Raw genomic sequence first — 23,004 nt, forward strand, 5'->3', positions numbered from 1 at the left:
TATAAAGATGGCTTTGCATACTTTTTTCTTGAAGGTTTATTCTGTAATGTGGAGGATTATATTTGAAATATCAGATCATCATCTCCAGGTGAACCTTAGTCTAAATATATGTCTACAGTTGCAACTGTACCTGGTACATGTGCATTGTTCCATATTTCACCCCTATTGTTCACATCTGAAGCCCTGAAGCACAGTCCTGAAAGATAGCATAGTGCAGGAAAGCTAGCATGCATGAGGGGTGTGGGTATATACGCCTCCACTGGGGCCTGGCCTGGGTGCTCTCCAAGGCTGAGAGAACTGAGACTACAGTAAATCATGACCGTTTCCTCAATCCCGCTAGCCTCATTGTACGAGCGGATGCCAGGCAGGGGCAGGGTGAGGAGGCAGCAGGGACCTCAGAGGAAGAGGAGCACATTATTCTGCACCTTTACCGGGTGGACCCGATTGAGGAAGCCGCCCCACCCCCCACCCCACCCCCCCAAAGGAGCCCCAAGCTGCAGCAGGAATCAGAATCCAAGGCTGGTAAGGATTTATTCCCTGGAAATAGCCTCTCTTGCTCTGGTAATACACACCTGAAGCCAGCCCCCTCACCACGCCCCACCCATGCTCTACCACGACATGGTCCCCAAGCAAGACAGCTGTAAAATCAATGATTTTACTGAAAACCCATGAACCATCATAAAGCATTTAGAGGAAGCTATAACAGATTATTAATATGCAGTCACTGTGCCCCTGCGTCTGAACAGCGACAGTCATTGGGCCACATGGACCAGAGGGGAAAAGGGAGGGAAAGAGGGGATCTGGTGGGCAGGGGTGAAAGTAAGTCCAGTGACTTACCAGTATGCTGGGGCCAACTCTGGCCCCCGGAAGGGGCGGGGCCTAGGGCGGAAGGGGCGGGGCTGAGGGGGTCAGAGCCAGCCCAGCCCACCCTGTAAGGTAAGTGCCCCCCCCCCAAGGGTAGCAGCAGCAGCCCAGGGCTCCGTGGGCTACTTAAAGGGCCCGGGGCTCCCCTGCTTCTACTGCCCCGGTCCTTTAATTAGTCGCCGGAGCCCTGGGGTAGCGGCAGGGCTCCAGCGGCTATTTAAAGGACTAGAGTGGCAGAGGCAGCTGGAGCCCCGGCCCTTTAAATAGCCCCTGGAGCCCCCACTACCCCAGAGCTCTGGGGGCTATTTAAAGGGCCTGCGGCTCCCCTGCTTCTACCGTCCCGCTCCTTTAAATAGCCCTCGGAGCCCTGGAGTAGTGGCAGCGGGGCTCCAGTGGCTATTTAAAGGGCTGGGGCGGTAGAAGCAGGGGAGGCCCGGGCCCTTTAAATAGCTGCCAGAGCCCCGCAGCCGCTACCCCAGGGCTCCAACCAGTCTGGAGGCAGTTTAAAGGGCCTGGGGCTCCAGCCACTGCTCGGAGCCCCAGGCCCTTTAAACTGCCCCCTGGGGAAGCCTGGCTGCCCCAGTACAATGCTCTGGCTCTTGCCGGTATGCCGTACAGGGACGTACCAGCTTACTTTCACCTCTGCTGGTGGGGAAAGAATCATTTTATGACATTTATGATTGTCCAAAGACCCCAAACCACCTCCTTCTCCACCCCTTCTTTCCTTCCCCTTCCAAACAGGAGAGTGTGGGGGTGGGAGGGTTGGTGAGGGCCTGCCTAGGTCTGGGAAGGGAAACGGAACTGTTTGTTTGTCCGAGGAAAGTCAGTGTGTTCCATTCTCCCTGTGACCACTGCAAATGTTTATTACTGTTCCCAGACCCTGGTGTGTGGCCTCTCTCTGTGCTGAGCTACTCTGCAGAAGCCAGGAGAAGTGGGGGTGGGTGGCTGAAGCATCCGCTCTCATGGTTCCACAAACACTGCACCTCGTCCCTTAGCAATGTAGAGACAACTGGCTTGTGGTTCTAATCCAAAAGTTCTGGGAAGAAAATACACTTGTGGTGCTATGTTTCCATGTTCCTTTCAAATACTGTTCACTGGACACAGGAGCCAAGACTTTCTGGTGATGAAGCGGAGGTTGGGGGGATGTGTTGACATTCTCTGTGGTTCTTTGTACCTCTTCCACTAGCTGAGAATATCGTCAATTTCCTCTTGAATTGCCTCCCAGTCCTGTAAGCATAATTCAGCAAATTTTCAGTCTAGAAGAAATTCAAGCTGGTTCTTCAGGTTTAATGAAAGGACAAATGTACTTGGTCCACCTTCGTAGCTCATCACATCTCTCCACTGAGCAATATGTATAGCGTTGACCATCAGCAGGAACATCTCTCCAGCACTGGTGGCTAGGTGTCCTCCACAGGACTGGAAGAAGTTCTTTTTTCCATTCTGGTACCTTGAACACTTATGTTCTCCAAATGATGGCCAGCCTTTAATGAAGAAATAGGTAACTAGGCACCGAACCCCACCCCAATTAGCCCCTTGATGCACTGTAAACCGTGCAACATTTTAACAATTGTACTTCACTTTTAGGCTTAGCTGGTTCCTGGTGGGCTACAAAAATAGTCTGAAGGACGGAGGCATTTCTGGGATGCTAAAAAGTATCAATATTGTGGCCTTAGGCAGCAAAGCTATGATACATGGCGGGGGAGTTCTTAGGTTCCTTTAAAGGAGAAATGACAGAGAATGCTAGGCTTGTGTTTGACTTGCAAGGACATTCCAATGCCAACAGGGAACCCATTCCACCAGGAGGGCAGGAGTGGCACTACAGAGATAGCAGAGGAAGACTGAGAAGGATCCCGGAAGACCTGCTCGTTGGCACTGACAGGAGGAGTCAGGAGTAATTTGAGTGCTTTAGGGCAAGGGAGGATTGGGTTCTTAGGCAGGAGGAGGCACTCACAAATCAGTTCATGGAGCAGGAGTATGCCCAGAGGGAATGGGACCATGCACTCCCTGGTACAACTGGTGATAGAACGTTTTCAGGGCCTGCTGCCACCATGGCTGTTGCTCCTCTCTGGAATCAGGCAGCTTCTCCTCCTCATCCAGCTGCTGCCCAGGCTACAAATCCCACCCACCACCTCACCGGGAAGAGCATGCTGGATGCCTAACACTACATACTCAACTGGCACCCAAAACCCCTCACAGGGCTGGGAACTGACAGGTAGCTATCAGCTGTTTCCGACTTTCTAAGGCAATAGCCATCAGCTTCTGCACTGGTATAGGTTTCCAAAATCAAATGGTCTGGTGCTGGAAGGTTGGTGCAAGATGCTCATACAACTCCATGAAGGTCTGCAACCACAGGTCGTCATCCCAGGTTTCCACGACGATGTGGTCCCACATACCATGCTGGTTCTCCAAGGCCCCAAGTGGAGGTCCACCCATGGGAATACCATTGCTTTCCCACCATGCAAAGCATCTGTTCCATGGGACCCCAGTGGATTTACATTCACTCTCTCAGTCCGCTGTCTTTGTCATCTCCTATTTTTCTGAACCCATTCCGTTAAGAATCCGGTACTGCACCACATAACCATCTGTCCTGAGAACAGGAGCAGAACTACATCATCATGGACTTGCTTAATTTCTTCAACACAGTTAGGCAGAAGGAAGAGATGACCGGGAACTGCCATCAACGAACATGTGAAGGAGGCGTACAGGACCAGCAACACGCAGCAAGGTGATTCCCAGAGTGTCTCCTGTGACGCACAGGACTCTGGGATACTACCTGGAAATGGCAGTGCTACGACTCCATACCAAAAAGGGGCAGTGTGGATACAAGCATATACCTGTGCCCAGCATAGCATATGAGGACACTTGGCATTGGTGTGGGGTACATGTTCTAGCAGTACATGGACCCAGGGTACAGTGCAAGTGTAGACAAACTTTAGGGCTTGCCTACAGTGTGCAGTAATGTGCACGAGGGGGTGTGAATGCTAACGCACACTGCATGTTTTGCACTAACTGGCCCATGTAGGCCTCAACTATGTTAACATGCATTGGGACATTTTAGTGTGGCCCAGCAAGGTCTACATGGGCCAGTTAGTGCGCAGCACACTGGTGTGCTTCAGAATTCACACCCTTCCAATGTGCATTGCCGTGATGGGTAGACAAGCCCTTCTTTTGGCAGATGGAGAGGTTCCAGCATTATGAAATGTCACTAACCAGGTCCTTCAAAGATCCTGCCAAGATCCTTGAGCAAAGAGAGGGTCATGAAAACCTAATATTTTAATTTAAATAATTACAGTAAATGGTGAAAAGTAGAACAAAACAACTTAAAAAGAGTTTGAGACATTCTTTGTATATCACAAAGAAAGAGAAAGGGGATTTTTTAAAATTAATTTTTTTTTGCTTTACATTTTGCCTTTAAGAATGGTTGGTTAAAAAAACAAGGTTGCAAGGCCCGCAGTCATTTTCACTAAGACAAGGGAAATAAATATTGCACATTTGTACAAATCAAAGTACATACAGGTTTTCAGCAAAATAAACTGGTGCCAGCTAGGCCCTCTGGGCCTTTGAAATTTGATATGCTGCACTGGAACACTTCCCAGAACTTCTGCCCCCAAGAACAGGAGTCTCAAATCACCTACAGTAGAACCTCAAAGATACGAACACCAGAATTACAGACTGACCTGGCAACCGGACAGCCTGTGAAACCGGAAGTAACCAATCAGGCAGCAGCAGAGATTAAAAAAACAAAGCAAGTATTGTACTGTGCCTCTATTGCGTCTTACAGGTAGGCACATCTGGGCTACCTGTCCCCACCCAACCCCCACTCGTGGGGCAGCCACTTACAACAAGACACTGGGGCTGCCAGCCCCAGGCAGCCTGAGACAGCAGACCAGGAGCAGCATGGGGAGGGGGACAACACACACACACAGGGACAAGCCTGCAAACTCATGCTGGGGCTGACTAGATTGCTTAGCTGCTGCTGAATCCTGGCCTGGAGTGTCAGCTGCTGGATCTGAAGCCCAAACTGCGTTCCCGAGGTGTCTGTAACTCTGAAGTACTACTGTACTTTTCCCATACAGTTTTTCTGCGTCCCATCTAAGGTATGCCCTCCCTGTGTCACCCTCCTCCACTGGACTGTAGTGTTGGGCAACTCCCTATCCCCTTCAGTCAGTCAGTCTCAGACTAAAATGAATACTTCAGACAACGTGTGATGAAAGTAGCCATTTTATAGCAGATAGCAGCAAGCACCATACCCACCAGCAAAAACTAAGGAAGACCCTTAGGCAACAGCAGCTTCCCCTAGGTTGAATAAATCTGTTCTCCAAGTTCTAGTGTCCTGAACCAAACCCAAAGCATCAAAGGATTCTCCGAAGTATATTTGTCCCAGTGTGGTGCCTATCTGGTGTCCTCCAGATTTGCTGTAGTACAATATTTGCCCCAGGGAACTACAGCTAAAGGGCTCTTCTGGATTTAAACCTAATTCAGACAGAAGGAATAAAACAGCCTCCAAGCCAGCCTCCCCCCCCCCCACACACACACAAACACTCCCCCCGCAACAACAAAAATCCTACTTTACATATACCACAAACCTTTCTAAAAGCCTTCATTCAGCCATTCACCCTGGAGATTTAGCAAAAACAGTGAGAAAGCTTTAAGTTGTAGAAGTCAATAGGTGAGCCAAGAAGAAACATCATGTTAAATCTTCCAGTTTAGGAAATAAGACACAGTCACTCCTGCAGTTAGTATGAAGGAGGTATGGGTTGGCTTTAATACCACCTCCCTCCTTCCAGGCATAAACCTCACATTTGCTCAAACCTATACACATTTACATAGCTTGCCATCAAATTATCAATTATCCCTCATACTCATTTGATAGATTACAGTATACTGTTAAATTTTGAGGCCACCAGCAAAATCCACACTGCAAGCAAGGAAAGAACGGCTATTTATCTATTATCAGCATGTCTAGATTAGGAAAAATGGTCATATTTTAAAATGTGTTAATAATTCATATATTTTTCAACACAATTTAACACATACTGTAGACATAGATTAACACCTTTAAAATTTGATAGATGATTATGGCCAGTCCTAGGTTCCCTTCTAAGGTTGACCATGCCAAACACAATGGAGCTATACAGATTTACATCAGCTGAGATTCTGACAACATTTCAATTTATCTTTCCACTGCCAAGTTTTCAAAATTTCAGGCTAGTCACTGCATTTCTTAACTCTGGAAACCATTTTGAGAGACCATTTATGAGAAGATGAGATAAAGTTTTATTGTAGAAAATATGACTCACCTGGTTTTTATTGAGGAAACTCCATTTTAATCTTCTAGTTTTGTAAATAGCAAAAAATGCAACGCATGTTAATACAAGAGAAATAACAAAAGCAACGAAGAATCCTGAAGCATGGATGCCATGGCTGTACAAAATCTGAAATTGAAAGAATGTAATCTGTAAACCACATTTCTTCCCAGAGATACATATGCACAAAAATCAGACACAGATTATAGCTGTAAACAATACAGTAAGTTACTTTTAACAATCTTCACAAGAATATGGAATTACTAAGTAGTAAGACATAATTACAATAAGATTTTCAAAAACAGTTTATTTTTTCATAAATATTAAGGCCAGAAGGGACCATTATGATTATCAAGACTCACCAACTGCATAACACAAGCTATAGAATTTCTCCAAGTTAAATATTAGGCAATGCAACTTTTGAGTGGCCAAATACTTATGTCTAATTTTCAGAGGTGCTAAGCATTCACAGTTCCAGTTGAAGTTAATGGCAGTTAGGAATGTTCAGCAACTTTGAAACCCAGTCTGAAGCTGAGCACCTGAAATTAGAGGCCACTTTTAAAAAATTTGCTCCTAAACAGAATAATCAGTGAGGTAAAAAGGTTTTAATCAGCATATGTTTGTGATGAGTATTTTATTCATAAATGACAAAGCTACTCAATTTGGTCACACACTTATGCTAACTGCATGTGCCAGAATCAGGAATGGAATCCAGGAATCAAGAATCACAAGCCAAACTGCCTTCCTTTTCAAATATATCCTTCAATCACAACCTTCGACTTAGGGTTTAGTTAACCTCTTTTAAATTCACTTTGTTTCTACAAAATGGGCATGTCTCACATGAGAGTGGGAATATACAACTCAACTCTGAGATCTTTGGATGAAAGGTAACATATAGGCATTGAGATAATGTTTCATTGCACAGGAATCACTTTTGCCATGTCCGCAACTTTTAAATAACTAACATGCTGTCATAAATATAAAGGGAAGGGTAAACCCCTTTAAAATCCCTCCTGGCCAGAGGAAAAATCCTCTCACCTGTAAAGGGTTAAGAAGCTAAAGGTTACCTCGCTGGCACCTGACCAAAATGACCAATGAGGAGACAAGATACTTTCAAAAGCTGGGAGGAGGGAGAGAAACAAAGGGTCTGTGGCTGTCTGTATGCTGCTTTTGCCAGGGATAGAACAGGAATGGAGTCTTAGAACTTTAGTAAGTAATCTAGCTAGGTATGTGTTAGATTATGATTTCTTTAAATGGCTGAGAAAAGAACTGTGCTGAATAGAATGACTATTTCTGTCTGTGTGTCTTTTTTGTAACTTAAGGTTTTGCCTAGAGGGATTCTCTATGTTTTGAATCTAATTACCCTGTAAGGTATCTACCATCCTGATTTTACAGAGGTGAATTCTTTACTTCTATTAAAAGTCTTCTTGTAAGAAAACTGAATGCTTTTACATTGTTCTCAGATCCAAGGGTTTGGGTCTGTGGTCACCTATGCAAACTGGTGAGGATTTTTACCAAACCTTTCCCAGGAAGTGGGGTGCAAGGGTTGGGAGGATTTGGGGGGGAAAGACGTGTCCAAACTATGTTTCCCAGTAAACCCAGTTAGAGTTTGGTGGTGGCAGTGGAGATCCAGGGACAAAGGATAAAATTAATTTGTACCTTGGGGAAGTTTTAACCTAAGCTGGTAAAAGTAAGCTTAGGAGGTTTTCATGCAGGTCCCCACATCTGTACCCTAGAGTTCAGAGTGGGGGAGGAACCTTGACACATGCGATCTCTAAGCATGGTGCATTCTATTTCTTAACATGCCGCCTGGTAAGCATGGTGCAGTCAGTGTGAAAGCACTCCATGAAGTCAATGGCAACTGTGTTTGTGTGAAGCATTTATCAAATCTGGCACTTGTTTTCAAATGGATTTATGTCAGTCTAAAAGAGCAGAATTTAGTACCTTATATTCAGCTTTGGGCCAAAATCCTGCAAACTTAACTCACATTTTGACTGTTTAATATATTTAATATATTTCTGGACTATGGTCCAGTTCACTAAAGAGAGAATCATTCCCAAACCTAAAATAGTCTACCCAAGTTCAGATTTAGTAGCTTCTTTGTATTTAGAAGATACTTGAACTATTAACACAGGCCATTAATTTGCCACTTAATGAGATTTAGAAAGTGGGTCCCAAGGCTCAATTCACAGTATTGTATTTGAAAAGCTCTTGACTAACAATTAATCTAATTGACAAAAATCTATTATTTTCAGTCATGCTTATTCTACAATAATGAAACACCTGGAGCATTTAAATCAATTAGTACAAAATGAGTTAAATAGTTATATGAATAATTTTACTATGTCTTGAATCCTTTCATATGCCCATCAATGCCTGAAATTACTAAATGAAAAAAGTACCAACAGTCATTTACCCATTTCACTAATAAATTACTAACATCTTAATATCTAGAAGTTTTTCTCATCTTAAATTTCCTCCCTTCTGAAGTTCAGCCAGTTACTACCAGTTATGTCCCTTTGTATTATCTTCTACTCCTAAAAAGTACATTCAGAAAGTACAGGCTGCTTTAATACCACTCTTACCCCCCTCCTGTTATTATCCCTTCTCCAAACTCCACACTAATCTTTTTCTGGGTTTAATTAAAGTTACTTTTTTCAGCACAGAAATATCAAACATTTGTATCATATTCATTTGTAACATTATTGTATAATGTCCAACAACTCCTCTCCCTTATGCCCTTCATAGAGCTGCAGACTTATATCTCCTCCACTCCACGCACACTTTGAATAGTCACTTAGCTAACCTAACATACTTATCTTTTCAAATATATTTCCTCAGATGTCAATTATCTCCAGTCCTCTAATTACTTAGGTTGCAGAGCCGTAAAGCGAGCAGCATATCCCTCTGGCAGCAGCTCCTAGGCGGGGGGCCAGGGAGCCTCCGCGCACTGACCCTGCCCACAGGCTCTTCCCCCACAGCTCCCATTGGCTGATGTTCCCCACCAATGGGAGCTGTGGAGTCAGCGCTCGGGCCGGGAGCAGGGCATAGAGACTCTCCTCTACCCACCCCCTGGGCCACAGGGATGTGCTGGCTGCTTCCGGGAGCTCTTCCCCAGAGTGAAGGAGGCACTGGGAGGGAGCGGGAGAAGTTGAGGGAGGGAAGGGGGAAGAGTTGATCAGCAGGGCCTGCGGACCCCCTGGAGTACCTCAGGGACCCCCAGGGGTCCGCGGACATAGTTTGAGAAACGCTGGTCTAGGGGGGATCAGCTCTCTGGCAGGACAGACAGCAAAACTGTCTGGCATCCTAGCTTGGGCGGGCGACAGACCAATGCAAGCCTCTTGTACTAAAGGTGGGGTGGCATGGGGGACGCAGGCCCACCTGACTCCACTGCATCCGCCACTGGGTCAGCGGGGAAGTCCAGCCGCAACACACTGGCTGGCTTGCAGTCAGTAACCAAGCCGAACCCTATTTGGCTTCCCTGGGCTCCTTCCTACACTCCCATTCAGAGGGTACCTGGGTTCTGGGGTCATCATTCATCTCACTGGGGTAAATGGCAAGTGGCAGCCCCAACAGCTCTTTGGTGTTCCTGGTGCCTGGCAGCTCCGGCAGTCCCTCCGGGTCTCTTGCACTGTAGTGGCCTCTGTCGGGTCCGAGGTCCAGCAGTAGGGGAGAGACGTCCTGCTCCTCTGGCAGCTCTGCCTCAACTGAGCTGGAGGGTCTGCCTTTTATATTTCCAGTTCCTGTCCTGTCCCTCTGTTTCCAGCGGGGCAGTCACGGCTGTCCCAGCTCTGCCCATCAGGGGCGGTCACGGCTCTCTTCCTGCCCATCAGGGAGGAAGACCATGCCCCCTCACTACAAATTGGGATTATGTTTTCCAGTGTGCATTACTTTGCGTTTATCAACACTGAATGTCATCTGCCATTTTGTTGCCCAGTTACCCAGTTTTGTGAGATCCCTTTGTAGCTCTTCGCAGTCTGCTTTGGACTTAACTATCTTGAGTAGTTTTGTATCATCTGCAATTTCTGCCACCTCATTGTTTATCCCTTTTTCCAGATAATTTATGAATATGTTATAAGGACTGGGCCCAATACGGACCCCTGGGGGACACCACTATTTACCTCTCTACATTCTAAAAACTAATAATTATTCCTACCCTTTGTTTCCTATCTTTTAACCAGTTGATGTAGAGAGCATCAAGAATATGGGTGGACTTTGTAAAAATTATATGAACTTTAAACTGGACATTTCAGCAGCTAACGGAGTGTTGATGGAGAAACTACACCTTGAGAATGCATAACTGCAAAGTTGTTCAAGGGATGCCCTCCAGAGGGGCTCAAGGAAGGCAACTTGGGGAGGTAAGTAGCTGACCAGAACAAACCTGCCTGTGTTCAAGGTATGTCTCATGTTGGTTGTACCAACAGCTATGGCCTAACTTGTCTTACACAAGCTGATGTAACGAGGTGTTGCACAAAGAAACTAGATGATTCAAGCCCCAGTTGTAAGAACTCAAAAGGTGAGGTCTTGTTCTCTGATCAGATAGTGAGAGCAAACAACTCATTTTCATGGAACATTTCAACTCTTCAGAAGAAGCATGTGTTACCATATAATTGGTCCACACTAGCACCTCCAAGAAGAGGAACAAGGTTGGACAAGCCAGCAGAAATAGGATGAAATGGCTTCTCTCCCTGCAGCACACTGCTACCCGAGGGAGTCTCAGTGATAAATTCAACAGGCACCACTGCAGTACAGAAGTTAACAGCATATGGGCCAGGGATGCTTCGGGATGCCAGCAGCAGCAGCTATGCGCTCTCTGCCTTTGTTACCCTCAGGAGTGAGATATCAGCTAAAATCACCCCCGCCTCTGGAAAATGGGGCCAGTATTCAGTGCCACTGCCCTATACTCAGTTTCATGCAACTGAGCGATTCTCTCCTCATTTCCCACGCCTCTGGCAGGCCATACTCACCATGGCTGGTGCTGTGAGTGGTGTCGTGCACAAGCATGCCAATGAGCACATCTGGCTTTGGGGAGCAAGCGAAGAGAGTTCTGACTCTTAACTTTTGCTTTCTGTTGTGACTATACTGACAATGGTAGCGCCGTGTTTTATCTGCAGCTGCCCCTGTTGCGGCCTTGAGGGTTCCCCCTCCACACCTGTGGAATGCCTGCACCAGATAAGGAGGAGAAATATGTGGACTCGGGATGACGTGTTCAGTGAGGTCCTGCAAGCCAGTGCTGCAGCAGACCATGAATAGAGGGCCTGGAGGAGGACAGAGTGGAGAGAAGAAAGGCCCAGGAATCACAGCCGGAAAAGGAGAGGGAGACGCACCAGGACATAATGGGTCTTCTCCAGCAGCAAACACAGATTCTGCAGACCCTGTGGACCTACATGTTCAAAAATCCCTTTGCAGTCTATGGACATCTCCATTGTAGCACCTCCCTTCACACACCACTTGACATTCCACATGGTATCACAGGCCCTGTCTCTACTCCTACAACTCCACCCCGGGGGGACATTAAGGACAATGACGGCTTCACATTGTGAAAGCCAAGCTAGCTGTATGTGTAGCTAAAATGGTTATAAATGCTCTTTCCTCTTGAAAAGTTCTGTTCTATTACTTTATTGAGTTTTAAACGTATTTTCCTTTTATATTGCACTGATTTTTCTTTTCAAATGATGTTGTTACTGAATAAAATTCCATTATTTGGAACATAATTCATCTTTATTAGTTCACGACAAATGCTGCAGGGTGCCTAGCAGTCCCAAAAGCCTCCACTTACTTGTTACTGTACAGTGTGACATAACTCATAGGATCAATGACAAATACAGTGTAATAATAAATGTACAGCAAGCACCACAAAATTAATAACTGCATTGACAGTGTTATATTCATGGATGTACATCAAGCACCATACAATTCTTAACAGGCGCCAAAACTGCAGGGACAGGTAGAGCAGAGTATACCACTAAGTGTTACTGAAGCTCACTGTTAAAGAGCTCCTTCCAAGCCTCCATGAGCCACATTGCTCTGCACTGAGCACTTCACTGAGCTCTTCTAATAGCCCTGGTGTCTCACTGTTCAAACTCAGAGCTACTCTATCTCTCTCTGCCTTCCACTCCAGCAGCAATTTTTCTCTCTTTGCTTTTCCTCCCCTATTATGCAGGCCACAGGAGGCAGCCATAACCACTGGGATAATTTTCTCTCTGAGATCCAGTCTTGTGAATAAACAATGCTAGCATCCCTTCAATTGACCCATACGACATTCCACAGTCATTCTGCACTTGCTGAGCCGGTAGTTGAATCTTTCCTTGCTTCTATCAAGTTGGCCAACGTACGGCTACACAACACACAGGAGCAAGGGGTAGGCTGGGTCCCCCAGGATGACTACTGGCATTTCAACATTGCCAGTGGTACTCTGGAAGTCAGGAAAAAAAGTCCCGGCTTGTAGCTTTCTGAAAAGTCCTCTGTTCTTAAAGGTGCGAGTGTCATGCACCTTCCCTGATCAACCCACACTAAATTTGGTGAAGCATCCCCAGTGATCCACCAGTGCTTGCATAACCACAGAAAAGTAGCCTCTCTGTTGATGTACTCTGTGGCAAGGGGGTCTAGTGCCAAAATAGAGATGTGTGCGCCATCTGTTGTTCCACCACAGTTCAGAAACCCAATTGCTGCATATCCATCCACTACGTCCAGCACATTGCCAAGAATCTCAGTCTTGCCTAGCAGGTGGCGATAAATGGCCCTGCATGCTTGCATGACAACTGCTCTCACAGTGGATTTTCCAACTCCAACTGCATTTCCCACTGACAGGTAGCAATCTAGCATTGCAAGTTTCCACAGTCTGATCTCCACTTGCTTCTCCATTGTCAGTACAGCTCCCATTCTGGTGTCCCTGCACTGGAGGGCTGGGGCAAGCTCAGCATGCAGATCCGGGAATGTGGCCTTGTGCATCCAAAAGTTCTGAAGCCACTGCTCATCATCCCAAACCTGCATTACGATACAATCCCATTGGCCAGGGCTTGTTTCTCGGCGATGCAATGTCTGCAGTTGTTCCATGAATGCCACCAACAACCTTGAACTGGTTCTCGCTATGTCCCACAGAAATCTATTCTGCAACAAATCATCATGTGCCCTGATTATTCAGTTATTCTTGCAGCTCTGCAAAAACTGGAGGCTTGCATGTCCTGTGCTTGCAACCCTTATGACAACAGTGAAGAGCTGTTCAGGCTCCACGTTTCTGCCAGAGATGGCAGGTAGCGAGGCAGGCCATGTGAATTCATGTGGTTTTGAAAAAATTATGGGATATAGATGATATCTTATGGGGTGGAAACAGTTGCATGCTGGGAAGTTGACCCCTTGCACCCTGTCACCTCTGTTCAACTTGTGGCCCCACTATGCATTGCCAAAGCTTCCCAAAAGACAGTGGGCTGGACAGTGGCAGTTTCCACACTGGGATACCTACCCATGGTGCACTGCACTGTGCATCAATATCAGAACTCTTGGTGAATACCCACAGCACCGACGCACAGAGACAAGTATGCATGCGCACAAGAGATATACTAACTGCAGCAGTAACCAAAATTTGTAGTGTAGACATGGTCTTAGTCAAAACGTTAAAACAAAGTCACCATCCACCATTAAGCAATAGGTTTCAGAGTAGCAGCCGTGTTAGTCTGTATTCGCAAAAAGAAAAGGAGTACTAGTGGCACCTTAGAGACTAACCAATTTATTTGAGCATGAGCTTTCGTGAGCTACAACTCACTTCATCAGATGCATTCAGTGGAAAATCTTCTCACTGTATTTTCCACTTTAATGCATCTGATGAAGTGAGCTGTAGCTCACAAAAGCTTATGCTCAAATAAATTGGTTAGTCTCTAAGGTGCCACTAGTACTCCTTTTCATTAAGCAATAGAAATTCAGAGAACCCTAAGAAAGGTGGTATGGGTAATCAGTTAAACAACTGCTTAACTAAGGTTTATTTTTTGCCCTCTCTCTTACTCCTGCCACTCATTCATGGTGTGAACTTCCAGAAGTCATTATTGATCTGGTTTTCAGAGATGCTGCACTCCCATTGACTTGAATGGAAGCTATAGGTGCTGACAATGATGGAAAGTCAGGCCATAGGTGTGCACAGTATTTATTATTATGCCCACCATGAGATGCACATAACAGGAGAACTTTCTGCGTGCAGTTTTTGCTATCTAAACAGCTTATTACTTAGCATTAAAAACATTCAGCCAGAAACAGAGGCAAGCAGTTTTCACAGACCCTAATGAGCAGAGCTGCAAGGCATCTGCATGCCACTCAAATAGCACTCACATTTTTTTCTAGGCCATGGAACTAACTTGTTTTAGGCAACCAAGCATTTTACTCCAGTGAAGCAAAAGAGAAAATGCACAAGGTTTATAAAACTTTAAAGAGTGGCATGTCAACCACGTAAGGTTTCAGAGTAGCAGCTGTGTTAGCCTGTATCCGCAAAAAGAAAAGGAGTACTTGTGGCACCTTAGAGACTAACAAATATATTTGGGCAGTAATTTGACTTTTAGCACAGAGTGCTAGATAATTAATTCTGTATTTATGATAGCGCCATGTTTTAAGTTAGTCCCAAAGAGCTGTCAACCCTCAAATGGTCTGATTACTTACATGGGTTGAAAGAAAAGGAGTACTTGTGGCACCTTAGAGACTAACAAATGTATTTGAGCATAAGCTTTCGTGAAGCTCACTTCATCGGATACATTAGCTTACGAAAGCTTATGCTCAAATACATTTGTTAGTCTCTAAGGTGCCACAAGTACTCCTTTTCTTTCAACCCATGTAAGTAATCAGACCATTTGAGGGTTGACAGCTCTTTGGGACTAACTTAAAACATGGCGCTATCATAAATACAGAATTAATTATTTAGCACTCTGTGCTAAAAGTCAAATTACCGCCCAAATATATAAAACCATTGCCTTCACATGGATTGCATGCACTTAGATTTGGGCAGTCTTGCATATAAGAAACTAGACCGGGAGCATTAGTGACAGCTGTTGTTAAGGATGAACTACAACCCACCTCTCCTTTTTTCCATTACTCATAGTTTTCTCATGCAAATCTGATTTTTTCTGAAATGTTTCATGCTTGGTCTCAGCCCAGAAGGAAATATTGTGTGTGGAAAACAAAATCCATTCAGCCTTTTTGAGCTCTATAAATATATTTTTAAACAACAGAATATACCACATACTTTCCCCCTTAAGTTCTAATGACAAATGTTGTGCACGTGTAGCCCAAAAAAATAGTTGAACCAGTTTTGTTCGAATATCGCCTGTTTTGCAGATCTCAGTGAGGTCTAAGAATCAGGCCAGAACTGGAAAATAGTAGTACAGAAGTTTGACGTTATAGTAATATTCTGCGGGAACTGCAATACTAAATCAGCCCAGCAGCCCAGCACCTTGTCTCACACTATGGCTAGTAGCAGCTGCTTCAGACGAACTTATAAGCTACCCATAAAGAATGTTTTTCTTAATCCTGTCAGTTAATGAATGACTAATGCCCCTTAGCAAGAGAGCTTAGAACCTAAATTTTTAAAAGTTCTCTCTAAAGTAACTGTGAATACTGTTGTTATCCATTTAAATGCCTATTTTTTCAAAAAATTCTAAGCTCTTATTCAGTGGCACTGAGTCCCCCCACCTTAATAATGCACTATGGGAAAAATACTTCACATTATAAATTTTAAATTCTTTGTCTTTCAATTTAACTGAACATCCCTTGTTCTTGTATTATGAAAAAAAATGGCAAATAAGAGCTCCTGATTTACTTCCATGACCTGAAGAAGAGGTCTGTGGAGCTTGAAAGCTTGTCTCTTCCACCAACAGAAGTTGGTCCAGTAACAGATACTGCCTTACCCACCTTACCTCTTCCAATATACCAATCTTTATTCTGGTTACCTCTCTGATGCACCATTTAGCTGTCCCATCTCTAAACTAAAACAGTTCCAATATGCACACTTTCTCCATATACAGCAGTCTTTCTAAGCCTCTAATAATTTTTGTGGTCCATCTCCTGACTCTTTCTATTTCTGCTCTATCAATTAGCATTAGGGTAGGAATAAAATAGATGGGAAAAGGAGAGCAAAAGGAAACCATCTTATTAACTTATTTTTTCAATAGGACAAAACACCGATCACCTTGAAAGCAGCCAAAATTATATTACATACAACAAATTACATTAAAAGAACACTATTTAAGTTGCAAAGTCAAGCACTCAAAAGCTAGGAAATGCCAGAATTAAGGTTGACTGTGCAACCTTAATTTGGTCACCTTGTCTGTATGCATTATTTATACAGTGCTTAATTATATGGTTACATATTATTTTCCCCACAGGATCCCAGCCTCATTCAGTGAGCAGGGGAGATGGTCCTCACTTAAGGAGCAGCTATTCAATATTTTGTTCTAACCTTTTTTAAGCAACATTCAGAGAACCCTAATTCTGGAACTTTTGAATGTTCAGAAATTTCAAAAGAAACTTAGGCACTTAGGAGCCTAAGGGTTTGTCTACATGGCCCCGCAGTTTGGACCAATGAGGTGTGAACTGGAGCACACACTAGTGTGCTGCACTGTGCTATAACTGCTCTGCGTAGACCCTGTGGGAGTGAAGTAAATGGTACCTAGTTTGCGTTATGTAGTCCTGTAAACTTTGAGAATTAAACTAAACTGAATTAAGGTCACTTTAATTCTGAGTAAGAGCATACATACAGGGGTTTAATACAGTTTAACTAACCCACCTTAAATTCACACCTTTAGTTAATTTGTATTAACCTTCCTGAGTGTCCCTGTTTTGACAAGCCCATAGGCTCCTCAGTCCCTTTTGAAAATGGGACTTAGGTGCTTTTCACTCCAAATCTATAAAATATTTTATCTGCCCTGGAACTTTTCTTGACTTTGTAAAAATATGAAATCAGCTCAAAGGTCAAGCCAACCATTTACTGGTGGCAGAAGAAACTATTTCAATTTTGAAAGTAACCTGGACATATTGTTATCCCTTTGGCTTTGAGAAATCCGAGACGGTGGAGTATTTGCTAGTAATTCTCTTCCCCATACAAATCATACAACAGAAAAGAAAATATCAAACTTGTACAGTAGCCCTTTAATTCTCACTGTTCTCTTTCCTTGAAGATTCCATAACTTCACCTTCACAGTGGAATGCCAGTTCCTGTTTACTCAGACACTGCACAAATGCTGCTGCTTTTATGCAGTACGCGTCTGCAATATTTCCTCTCCATTTCCACTTGTTCGGCAATTGTCCTATCTATATGACCTTTAGACTTTAAATGACACAGCCATGGCAACATAGCTTTGCAGTGAAATAAACTATTTTCTACTGCCTGAGTGCAAGTGATCAGTGTTCCGACCACTCTGGCCACCACTACTTAATAAAGATTCCCTACAATGAAACAGCCTGCATGGATAACAAAAGGGGGGAGGAGACGGGGGAGACAGAGAATGAGTTTAGGTGAAGAAATTACTCTAGCACGGTAAGCGATAGATGCAACGAGACGTTCTCTAATGGAAAAATGAGAGACGAACAGCACTGCTTGCTGAAATCAATGTTATTCTGCAGGCTTATCTGGACCATTAGCAGCCACATACGTCACTAGTAAAAGAACAGAAATACATATTGGAGGCATGACTGATCAAAGAGCAGGATGGAAATTAAACTATTCCTCTTCTCCTGAATTTTTCCCCATCCAGTCCCCCAGCACAGGTATTTGAATCAGCATAGTGTGTAGTGCCACTCCTTAGTACCTGTAAGACAACTTGCACCCTTCTGGAATGAGCACTGGAAACAAAAGCCCAATTCATGCTGGATATGCCCAGCAGCAAGTTAGCATGCTCATCGCCATTCTCTGGGGTTGCACAGCCTTCCATTTGGAAAACTGGATCTGAATATAGCATAAAGCCACAGAGCTTCTACATTAAGAATTCTGGTGCTTAAATATAAGCCTCTCTTCTGCCTGCTCTGTTTGGGTAACAGAAGGAAAAACCCCATTTGCAATTCACAGTCATAAGCATTGGCCAAACAAACCAAAGGCCAAATTGTGATTGCCTTATTCACACAAGCAGTTCCTTAATTTAAATTCCTGTAACTGACTTCAATGGGACTATTTTATAAGTAAAAGAGTCACATTTTGGCACCCAGAAAGCACTTTTTTACTACCCAAAAGAGGTAAGCAGAGGAATCCTTAGAAGTACCACATATAGTCAATTATCTATGATTCAGTGTTACCTTAGTCTTTTCCTCTCCTGTTATGGTGAATGATGCAGTCAAACTATGCTGTATTTTGTTCTGGAAAAGATACAGAAAAGTATCACAATATTATAAAACAAACTTAACTTAATTTCTAAAACTGGCATACTGTTCAATTACTGTACAGAAGCTTCCTTCACACACAACTCAGAGGCAAACGTTTTTATTAATTATTATCACCACTTATAACTACAAAAGTCTAATAGAAAAATGCAACATACTTATCTACTGCTAACAGGCAGGGAAGCAGCTGTTCTATGGGGCATACTCCCCTCCTAACTGTATGGCCCCACAGAAGTTAATGGTGCTCCTCATAGCATTAACTTCTGCCTGGAGGAGTGAAGGTGAACCCAAAGGCAGCATGGCTCCTAAAGGAACCACAGTAGAATCATAGGGCTAGAAGGGACCACAAGGATCATCTAGTCTAACCCCCTGCCAAGATGCAGGATTTGCTGCATATAAACAATCTGAGACAGTTTGTTCCGTGTCCTACTTTTTCTTACAGTGAGGAAATTTTTCCTGAGCTTTAATCTAAATCTGCTATGCTATAGTTTGAACCCATTCAAAATCAAGTTGGTTTGGCATGATTTGTTCTTAGTAAATCCATGCTGGCTGCTAGTGATCACCCCTTCATCCTCTAGGTATTTGCAAATTGAATGTTTTATACGTTGCTCTAGCAGTTTTCCCGGTATCGAGGTCAGGCCGACTGGTCTATAGTTTCCCGGCCCTTCCTTTTCCCCCTTTTTAAAGACGGTCACTATGTTAGCCCTTCTCCAGTCTTCCAGGACCTCTCCTGTCATCCATGAGTTTGTCAATGTTACTGCCAGAGGCACTGAGATTTTTTCAGCTAATTCCTTCAGCACCTTAGGGTGAATAGCATTCGGCTCCACTGACCTGAATTCATTCAAATTGGTCAGAAGACCTCTGATGAGTTCTTTACTTATCCCAATCTGCATTCCTTCCCCGTTATTGTCCATGGTAACTTTGTTAGTTAGTTGTCTGGTCACATATTATTTTCTGTGAGAAGACTGAAGAAAAGTTGGCATTGTGAAGCTCTGCCTTCTTATCATCTTCCATTACTAGCTCCCCTTCTCCATTGACCTACACCATCCCTGATCTTTCTTTTTTGTCTGACATATTTGAAGAACCCCTTCTTGTTGTCTCTAACATTTCTTGCAAGCTGTAACTCATTCTTTGCCTTAGCTTTCCAGATTTTGTCCCTACATGCTTGCGCTATTCCCATGTATGCTTCCTTGGTGACATGCCCCTCCCTCCATTTCCTGTATGTATCCCTTTTGTTTTTTAGATAGCTAAAAAGCTCTTTGTGCAGCCACACTGGCCTCCTGTGGCTCTTCTTCTCTTTTCTCTGCATTGAAATAGCTTGAACTGCCAGTCCCCTTGGACGCCTTTTCTTTCATCTGGTCTAATTCAGGGATTCTCAACCTTTTTCTTTCTGAGGTCGTCCCCCCCCCCCCGCCCACAACATACTATAAAAACTCAATGGCCCACCTGTGCCACAATAACCAGTTTTATGCATAAAAAAGCCAGGACCTGCATTCATCATCATCACTCCCATAACTGCATTGGTCGTTGAGGCACCATTATCGATGAGCAATCAACCAATTGTCTCCACCCCTGACAATTGTGTGTCAGTGCTTGAGTCTCCGAGGTCCATTCCTGTCCACTCTTTTATGTTGTCAGTCCATCTCTTCTTCTGTCTACCTCTTCTTCTCTTCCCCTGTACTGTCCCTTGGAGGATGATCTTGGATCGGCCAGATGATCTTGTTACATGGCTGTAACTTCAGCCTGCGCTTCTTCATGGTCGTCAGGAGGTCCTCATATGACCCAGCACATTGGGTGATGATGTTGTGGACCTCTTCATTAGTGATGTGGTCGAAGTAGGAGATGCCCAGGATTTTATGGCAGCATCTCATCTCTACTACCTGTATTTTCCATTAAAGTTCTGCTGTAAGGGTCCATGTCTTGCACACATACCGAAAAATGGAGATGACCAATGCATGCAGCAGTTTCAGTTTGGATTCCAGAGAGATGTTCTTATTCCCCCAAATTGGCTTTGGCTTTGCCACTGCTGCTGCTGTTTGCGCAGTTCTTGCCCGAATTTTTGCCTTGGATCCTTCATCAGTGATGACTGCCCCCAAATACTTGAACTGTCCCACTGTCTCCAGCTCTTGTCCACTGACAGTGATAGGTGAGCTGATCCCATCATGTTTGCTTGTGATCAGCTTGGTTTTCTCTGCACTGATTTCCATGCCATATTTTAGGGAGGTTTCAGCCAATCATTTCACAAGGTTGGCAAGTTCATCTTCACTACCTGGCAGGCCATAAGTGTCATCAGTGAACCGAAGATTTGAGATTGGTCACCACTCAATGCTGACTGTGCGTATGTGCTCTTCTAGCGCATCAGTCATTATGCGCTCCAAGTAGATGTTGAACAGTGTGGGCGAAAGAGGGCAGCCTTGCCGGACTCCTACAGTGGTGCAAAACCACTCTCCTACTGTGCCATTGACGAGAACTGCACTGCCAGCCTTGGCATACAGTTGTATAATGGTAAGAATAAGCTTACGACCAACATTGTACGTCTTCGTGGCTGCCCAGAGAGCTTCATGCCATACTCTGCCAAACGCCTTCTTGAAGTCAACAAAGACGTGGTAGATGTCCTGCTGGTGTTGTAAGTACTTCTCACATAGAACACGAAGGTTGAAAATCTGTTCTGTGGTACTTCTTCCAGCACGAAAGGCAGCCTGTTCCTCAGCAATGATATTCTCTGCTTGTGGCTTCAATCTGTTCAATATGACTTTCAACATCACTTTGCTGGGATGGCTAATTAAGCTTAAGATCCAGTCATTCTGACACAATTGCAGGTTGCCTTTCTTTGGCAGTGTGATGATTAGGGATTATGTCCACATGGAGGGCCATTCACTGGTCTGCCAGGTCTTGTTGCAGATCTTGGTGAGTACATCTATTACTATTTCTCCTCTGAATTTCGTCAATTTGGCTGGGATGTTGTCAATACCTATAGCCTTTCTGTTCTTGAGTGATTTCACAGCTGTGTCCACTTCTTCATGTGGAATTGGAAAGTTCTCCTCCTCTGTTGAATCTGGGCTGTCTAAGACACTAGGATCTCCATTTGTCTGGTTTTTGTATAGATCAGAGCAGTAGTTTGTCTACCTATTGATGATGACCCTTTCTTCAGTAAGACTGTTCCCTTCTTTGTCTTGAATTGCGTTAGCTTTTGTCCATCTCTCCTTCGTCACATCTTTTACAACCTGGACCTGCGTTAGGAGGTGGCAAGTAGGGCAATTGCTTGGGGCCCCATGCCACAGGGGCCCCCGTGAAGCTACATTGCTCAGGCTTCGGCTTCAGCTCGGGTGGCGGGGCTCTAGGCCCTGGGCTTCAGCCCCATGCGGTGGGGCTTTGGCTTTCTTCCCAGCGAGTCTGATGCTGGCCCTGCTTGGCAGACCCTCGGAAACCTGCTCGTGGCCCCCAAGGGGGCCTCAGACCCTTGGTTGAGAGCCACTTGTCTAATTAATACCATGAAAGACCTCAAAGGGACCATGATGCCACAAAACCAGGCAGAATCAGAGGGATAGACTTACTGCGGAGTTGGAGCTGCTTCTCTTGTGAATCCCCTGATTTTGGACACCATTCAATCTACTTCCTTAGTGAGTCCCCTCCCCCTTTAGCAAACTCCTTTCCCCCTTAAAAGAGGAATAGTTGGCAATGGGAGATAAACCATGGGGAGTTTCCTGGGCCTCCAGTCCTTTTCCAGTGGGCTAGAGGCAGTAAAGGGGGTTGATAAAAGGACATAGACAGCTTTTTTATTTGGGGAGGGCCAAAGTTAAATAATAAAACAACAGCTGTTAAATATAGTTGTATATAGTTGTTAAATATAACTGTTAAATATGGCTTTAATACTATGATTTAATAGTTTTATACCATGACTAAATTAATCCACTTTTAATGAAGTGAGAAAAATGATCTTTTGTTCCAAACTCAGTATTTCCTTTATTTATTAATGGAATCCCTAATTTGGGGGGGGGGAGGAGGAGGACGCCAAAGACCTCTAAGCCCCACTTGTCTATGCCCATGTGATATGGCCCTTAGTCTTCAAACTTCTCAGAAAACTCAATCCCAAGCAACTTCTAAACCAAGACAACAGGAAATACAGTTAGGCCTGGATGCACAAAAGGAGTTAGGTACCTAACTCACAGTTTTGCGACCACAGCAATGCACGAAATTCCCTCTGAACCCTGTAGGTGCCTGAACTTACTTGTCATCTAATGTTTTTTCAGTAAAAGTTCCCGAGGCACCTATGTTCCTGCCTCTGAGCGTAAAGACTGCTGCCTCCCTCTAGGTGTCCAAAGGCCTCCCACTAGGCATCCAGAGGCCCATCTCCCACCTAAGCCCCAGAGCAATTTACAAACCAGGATATGATAGGCATTTGGCCACCTATGTGGTGTGTGGGACCCAATCAAGTAAGCACTGTCTAAGCACACCTACCAGATCAGGTCCCTCAGATGAGTTCACA

At 44.5% G+C, this 23,004-nt stretch overlaps 1 protein-coding gene across 5 annotated transcripts in view; it reads right to left on the reverse strand.

The window, feature by feature from the left end:
• EVC2 (EvC ciliary complex subunit 2) overlaps nt 1-23,004 on the reverse strand; it is a 162,310-nt gene that overhangs the window by 108,295 nt on the left and 31,011 nt on the right. For all 5 annotated transcript variants that reach the window (XM_074951693.1, XM_074951692.1, XM_074951691.1 and 2 more), the window contains exons 7-8: nt 18,435-18,494; nt 6,165-6,299 (exon numbers count right to left, since the gene is read on the reverse strand). In XM_074951693.1, coding sequence (XP_074807794.1) covers nt 6,165-6,299; nt 18,435-18,494 — 195 coding nt within the window. The remainder of the gene's footprint in view (nt 1-6,164; nt 6,300-18,434; nt 18,495-23,004) is intronic.

Source organism: Natator depressus, chromosome 4 (assembly GCF_965152275.1).
Source record: "Natator depressus isolate rNatDep1 chromosome 4, rNatDep2.hap1, whole genome shotgun sequence".
In the NCBI taxonomy this organism is placed as follows: domain Eukaryota; kingdom Metazoa; phylum Chordata; order Testudines; family Cheloniidae; genus Natator; species Natator depressus.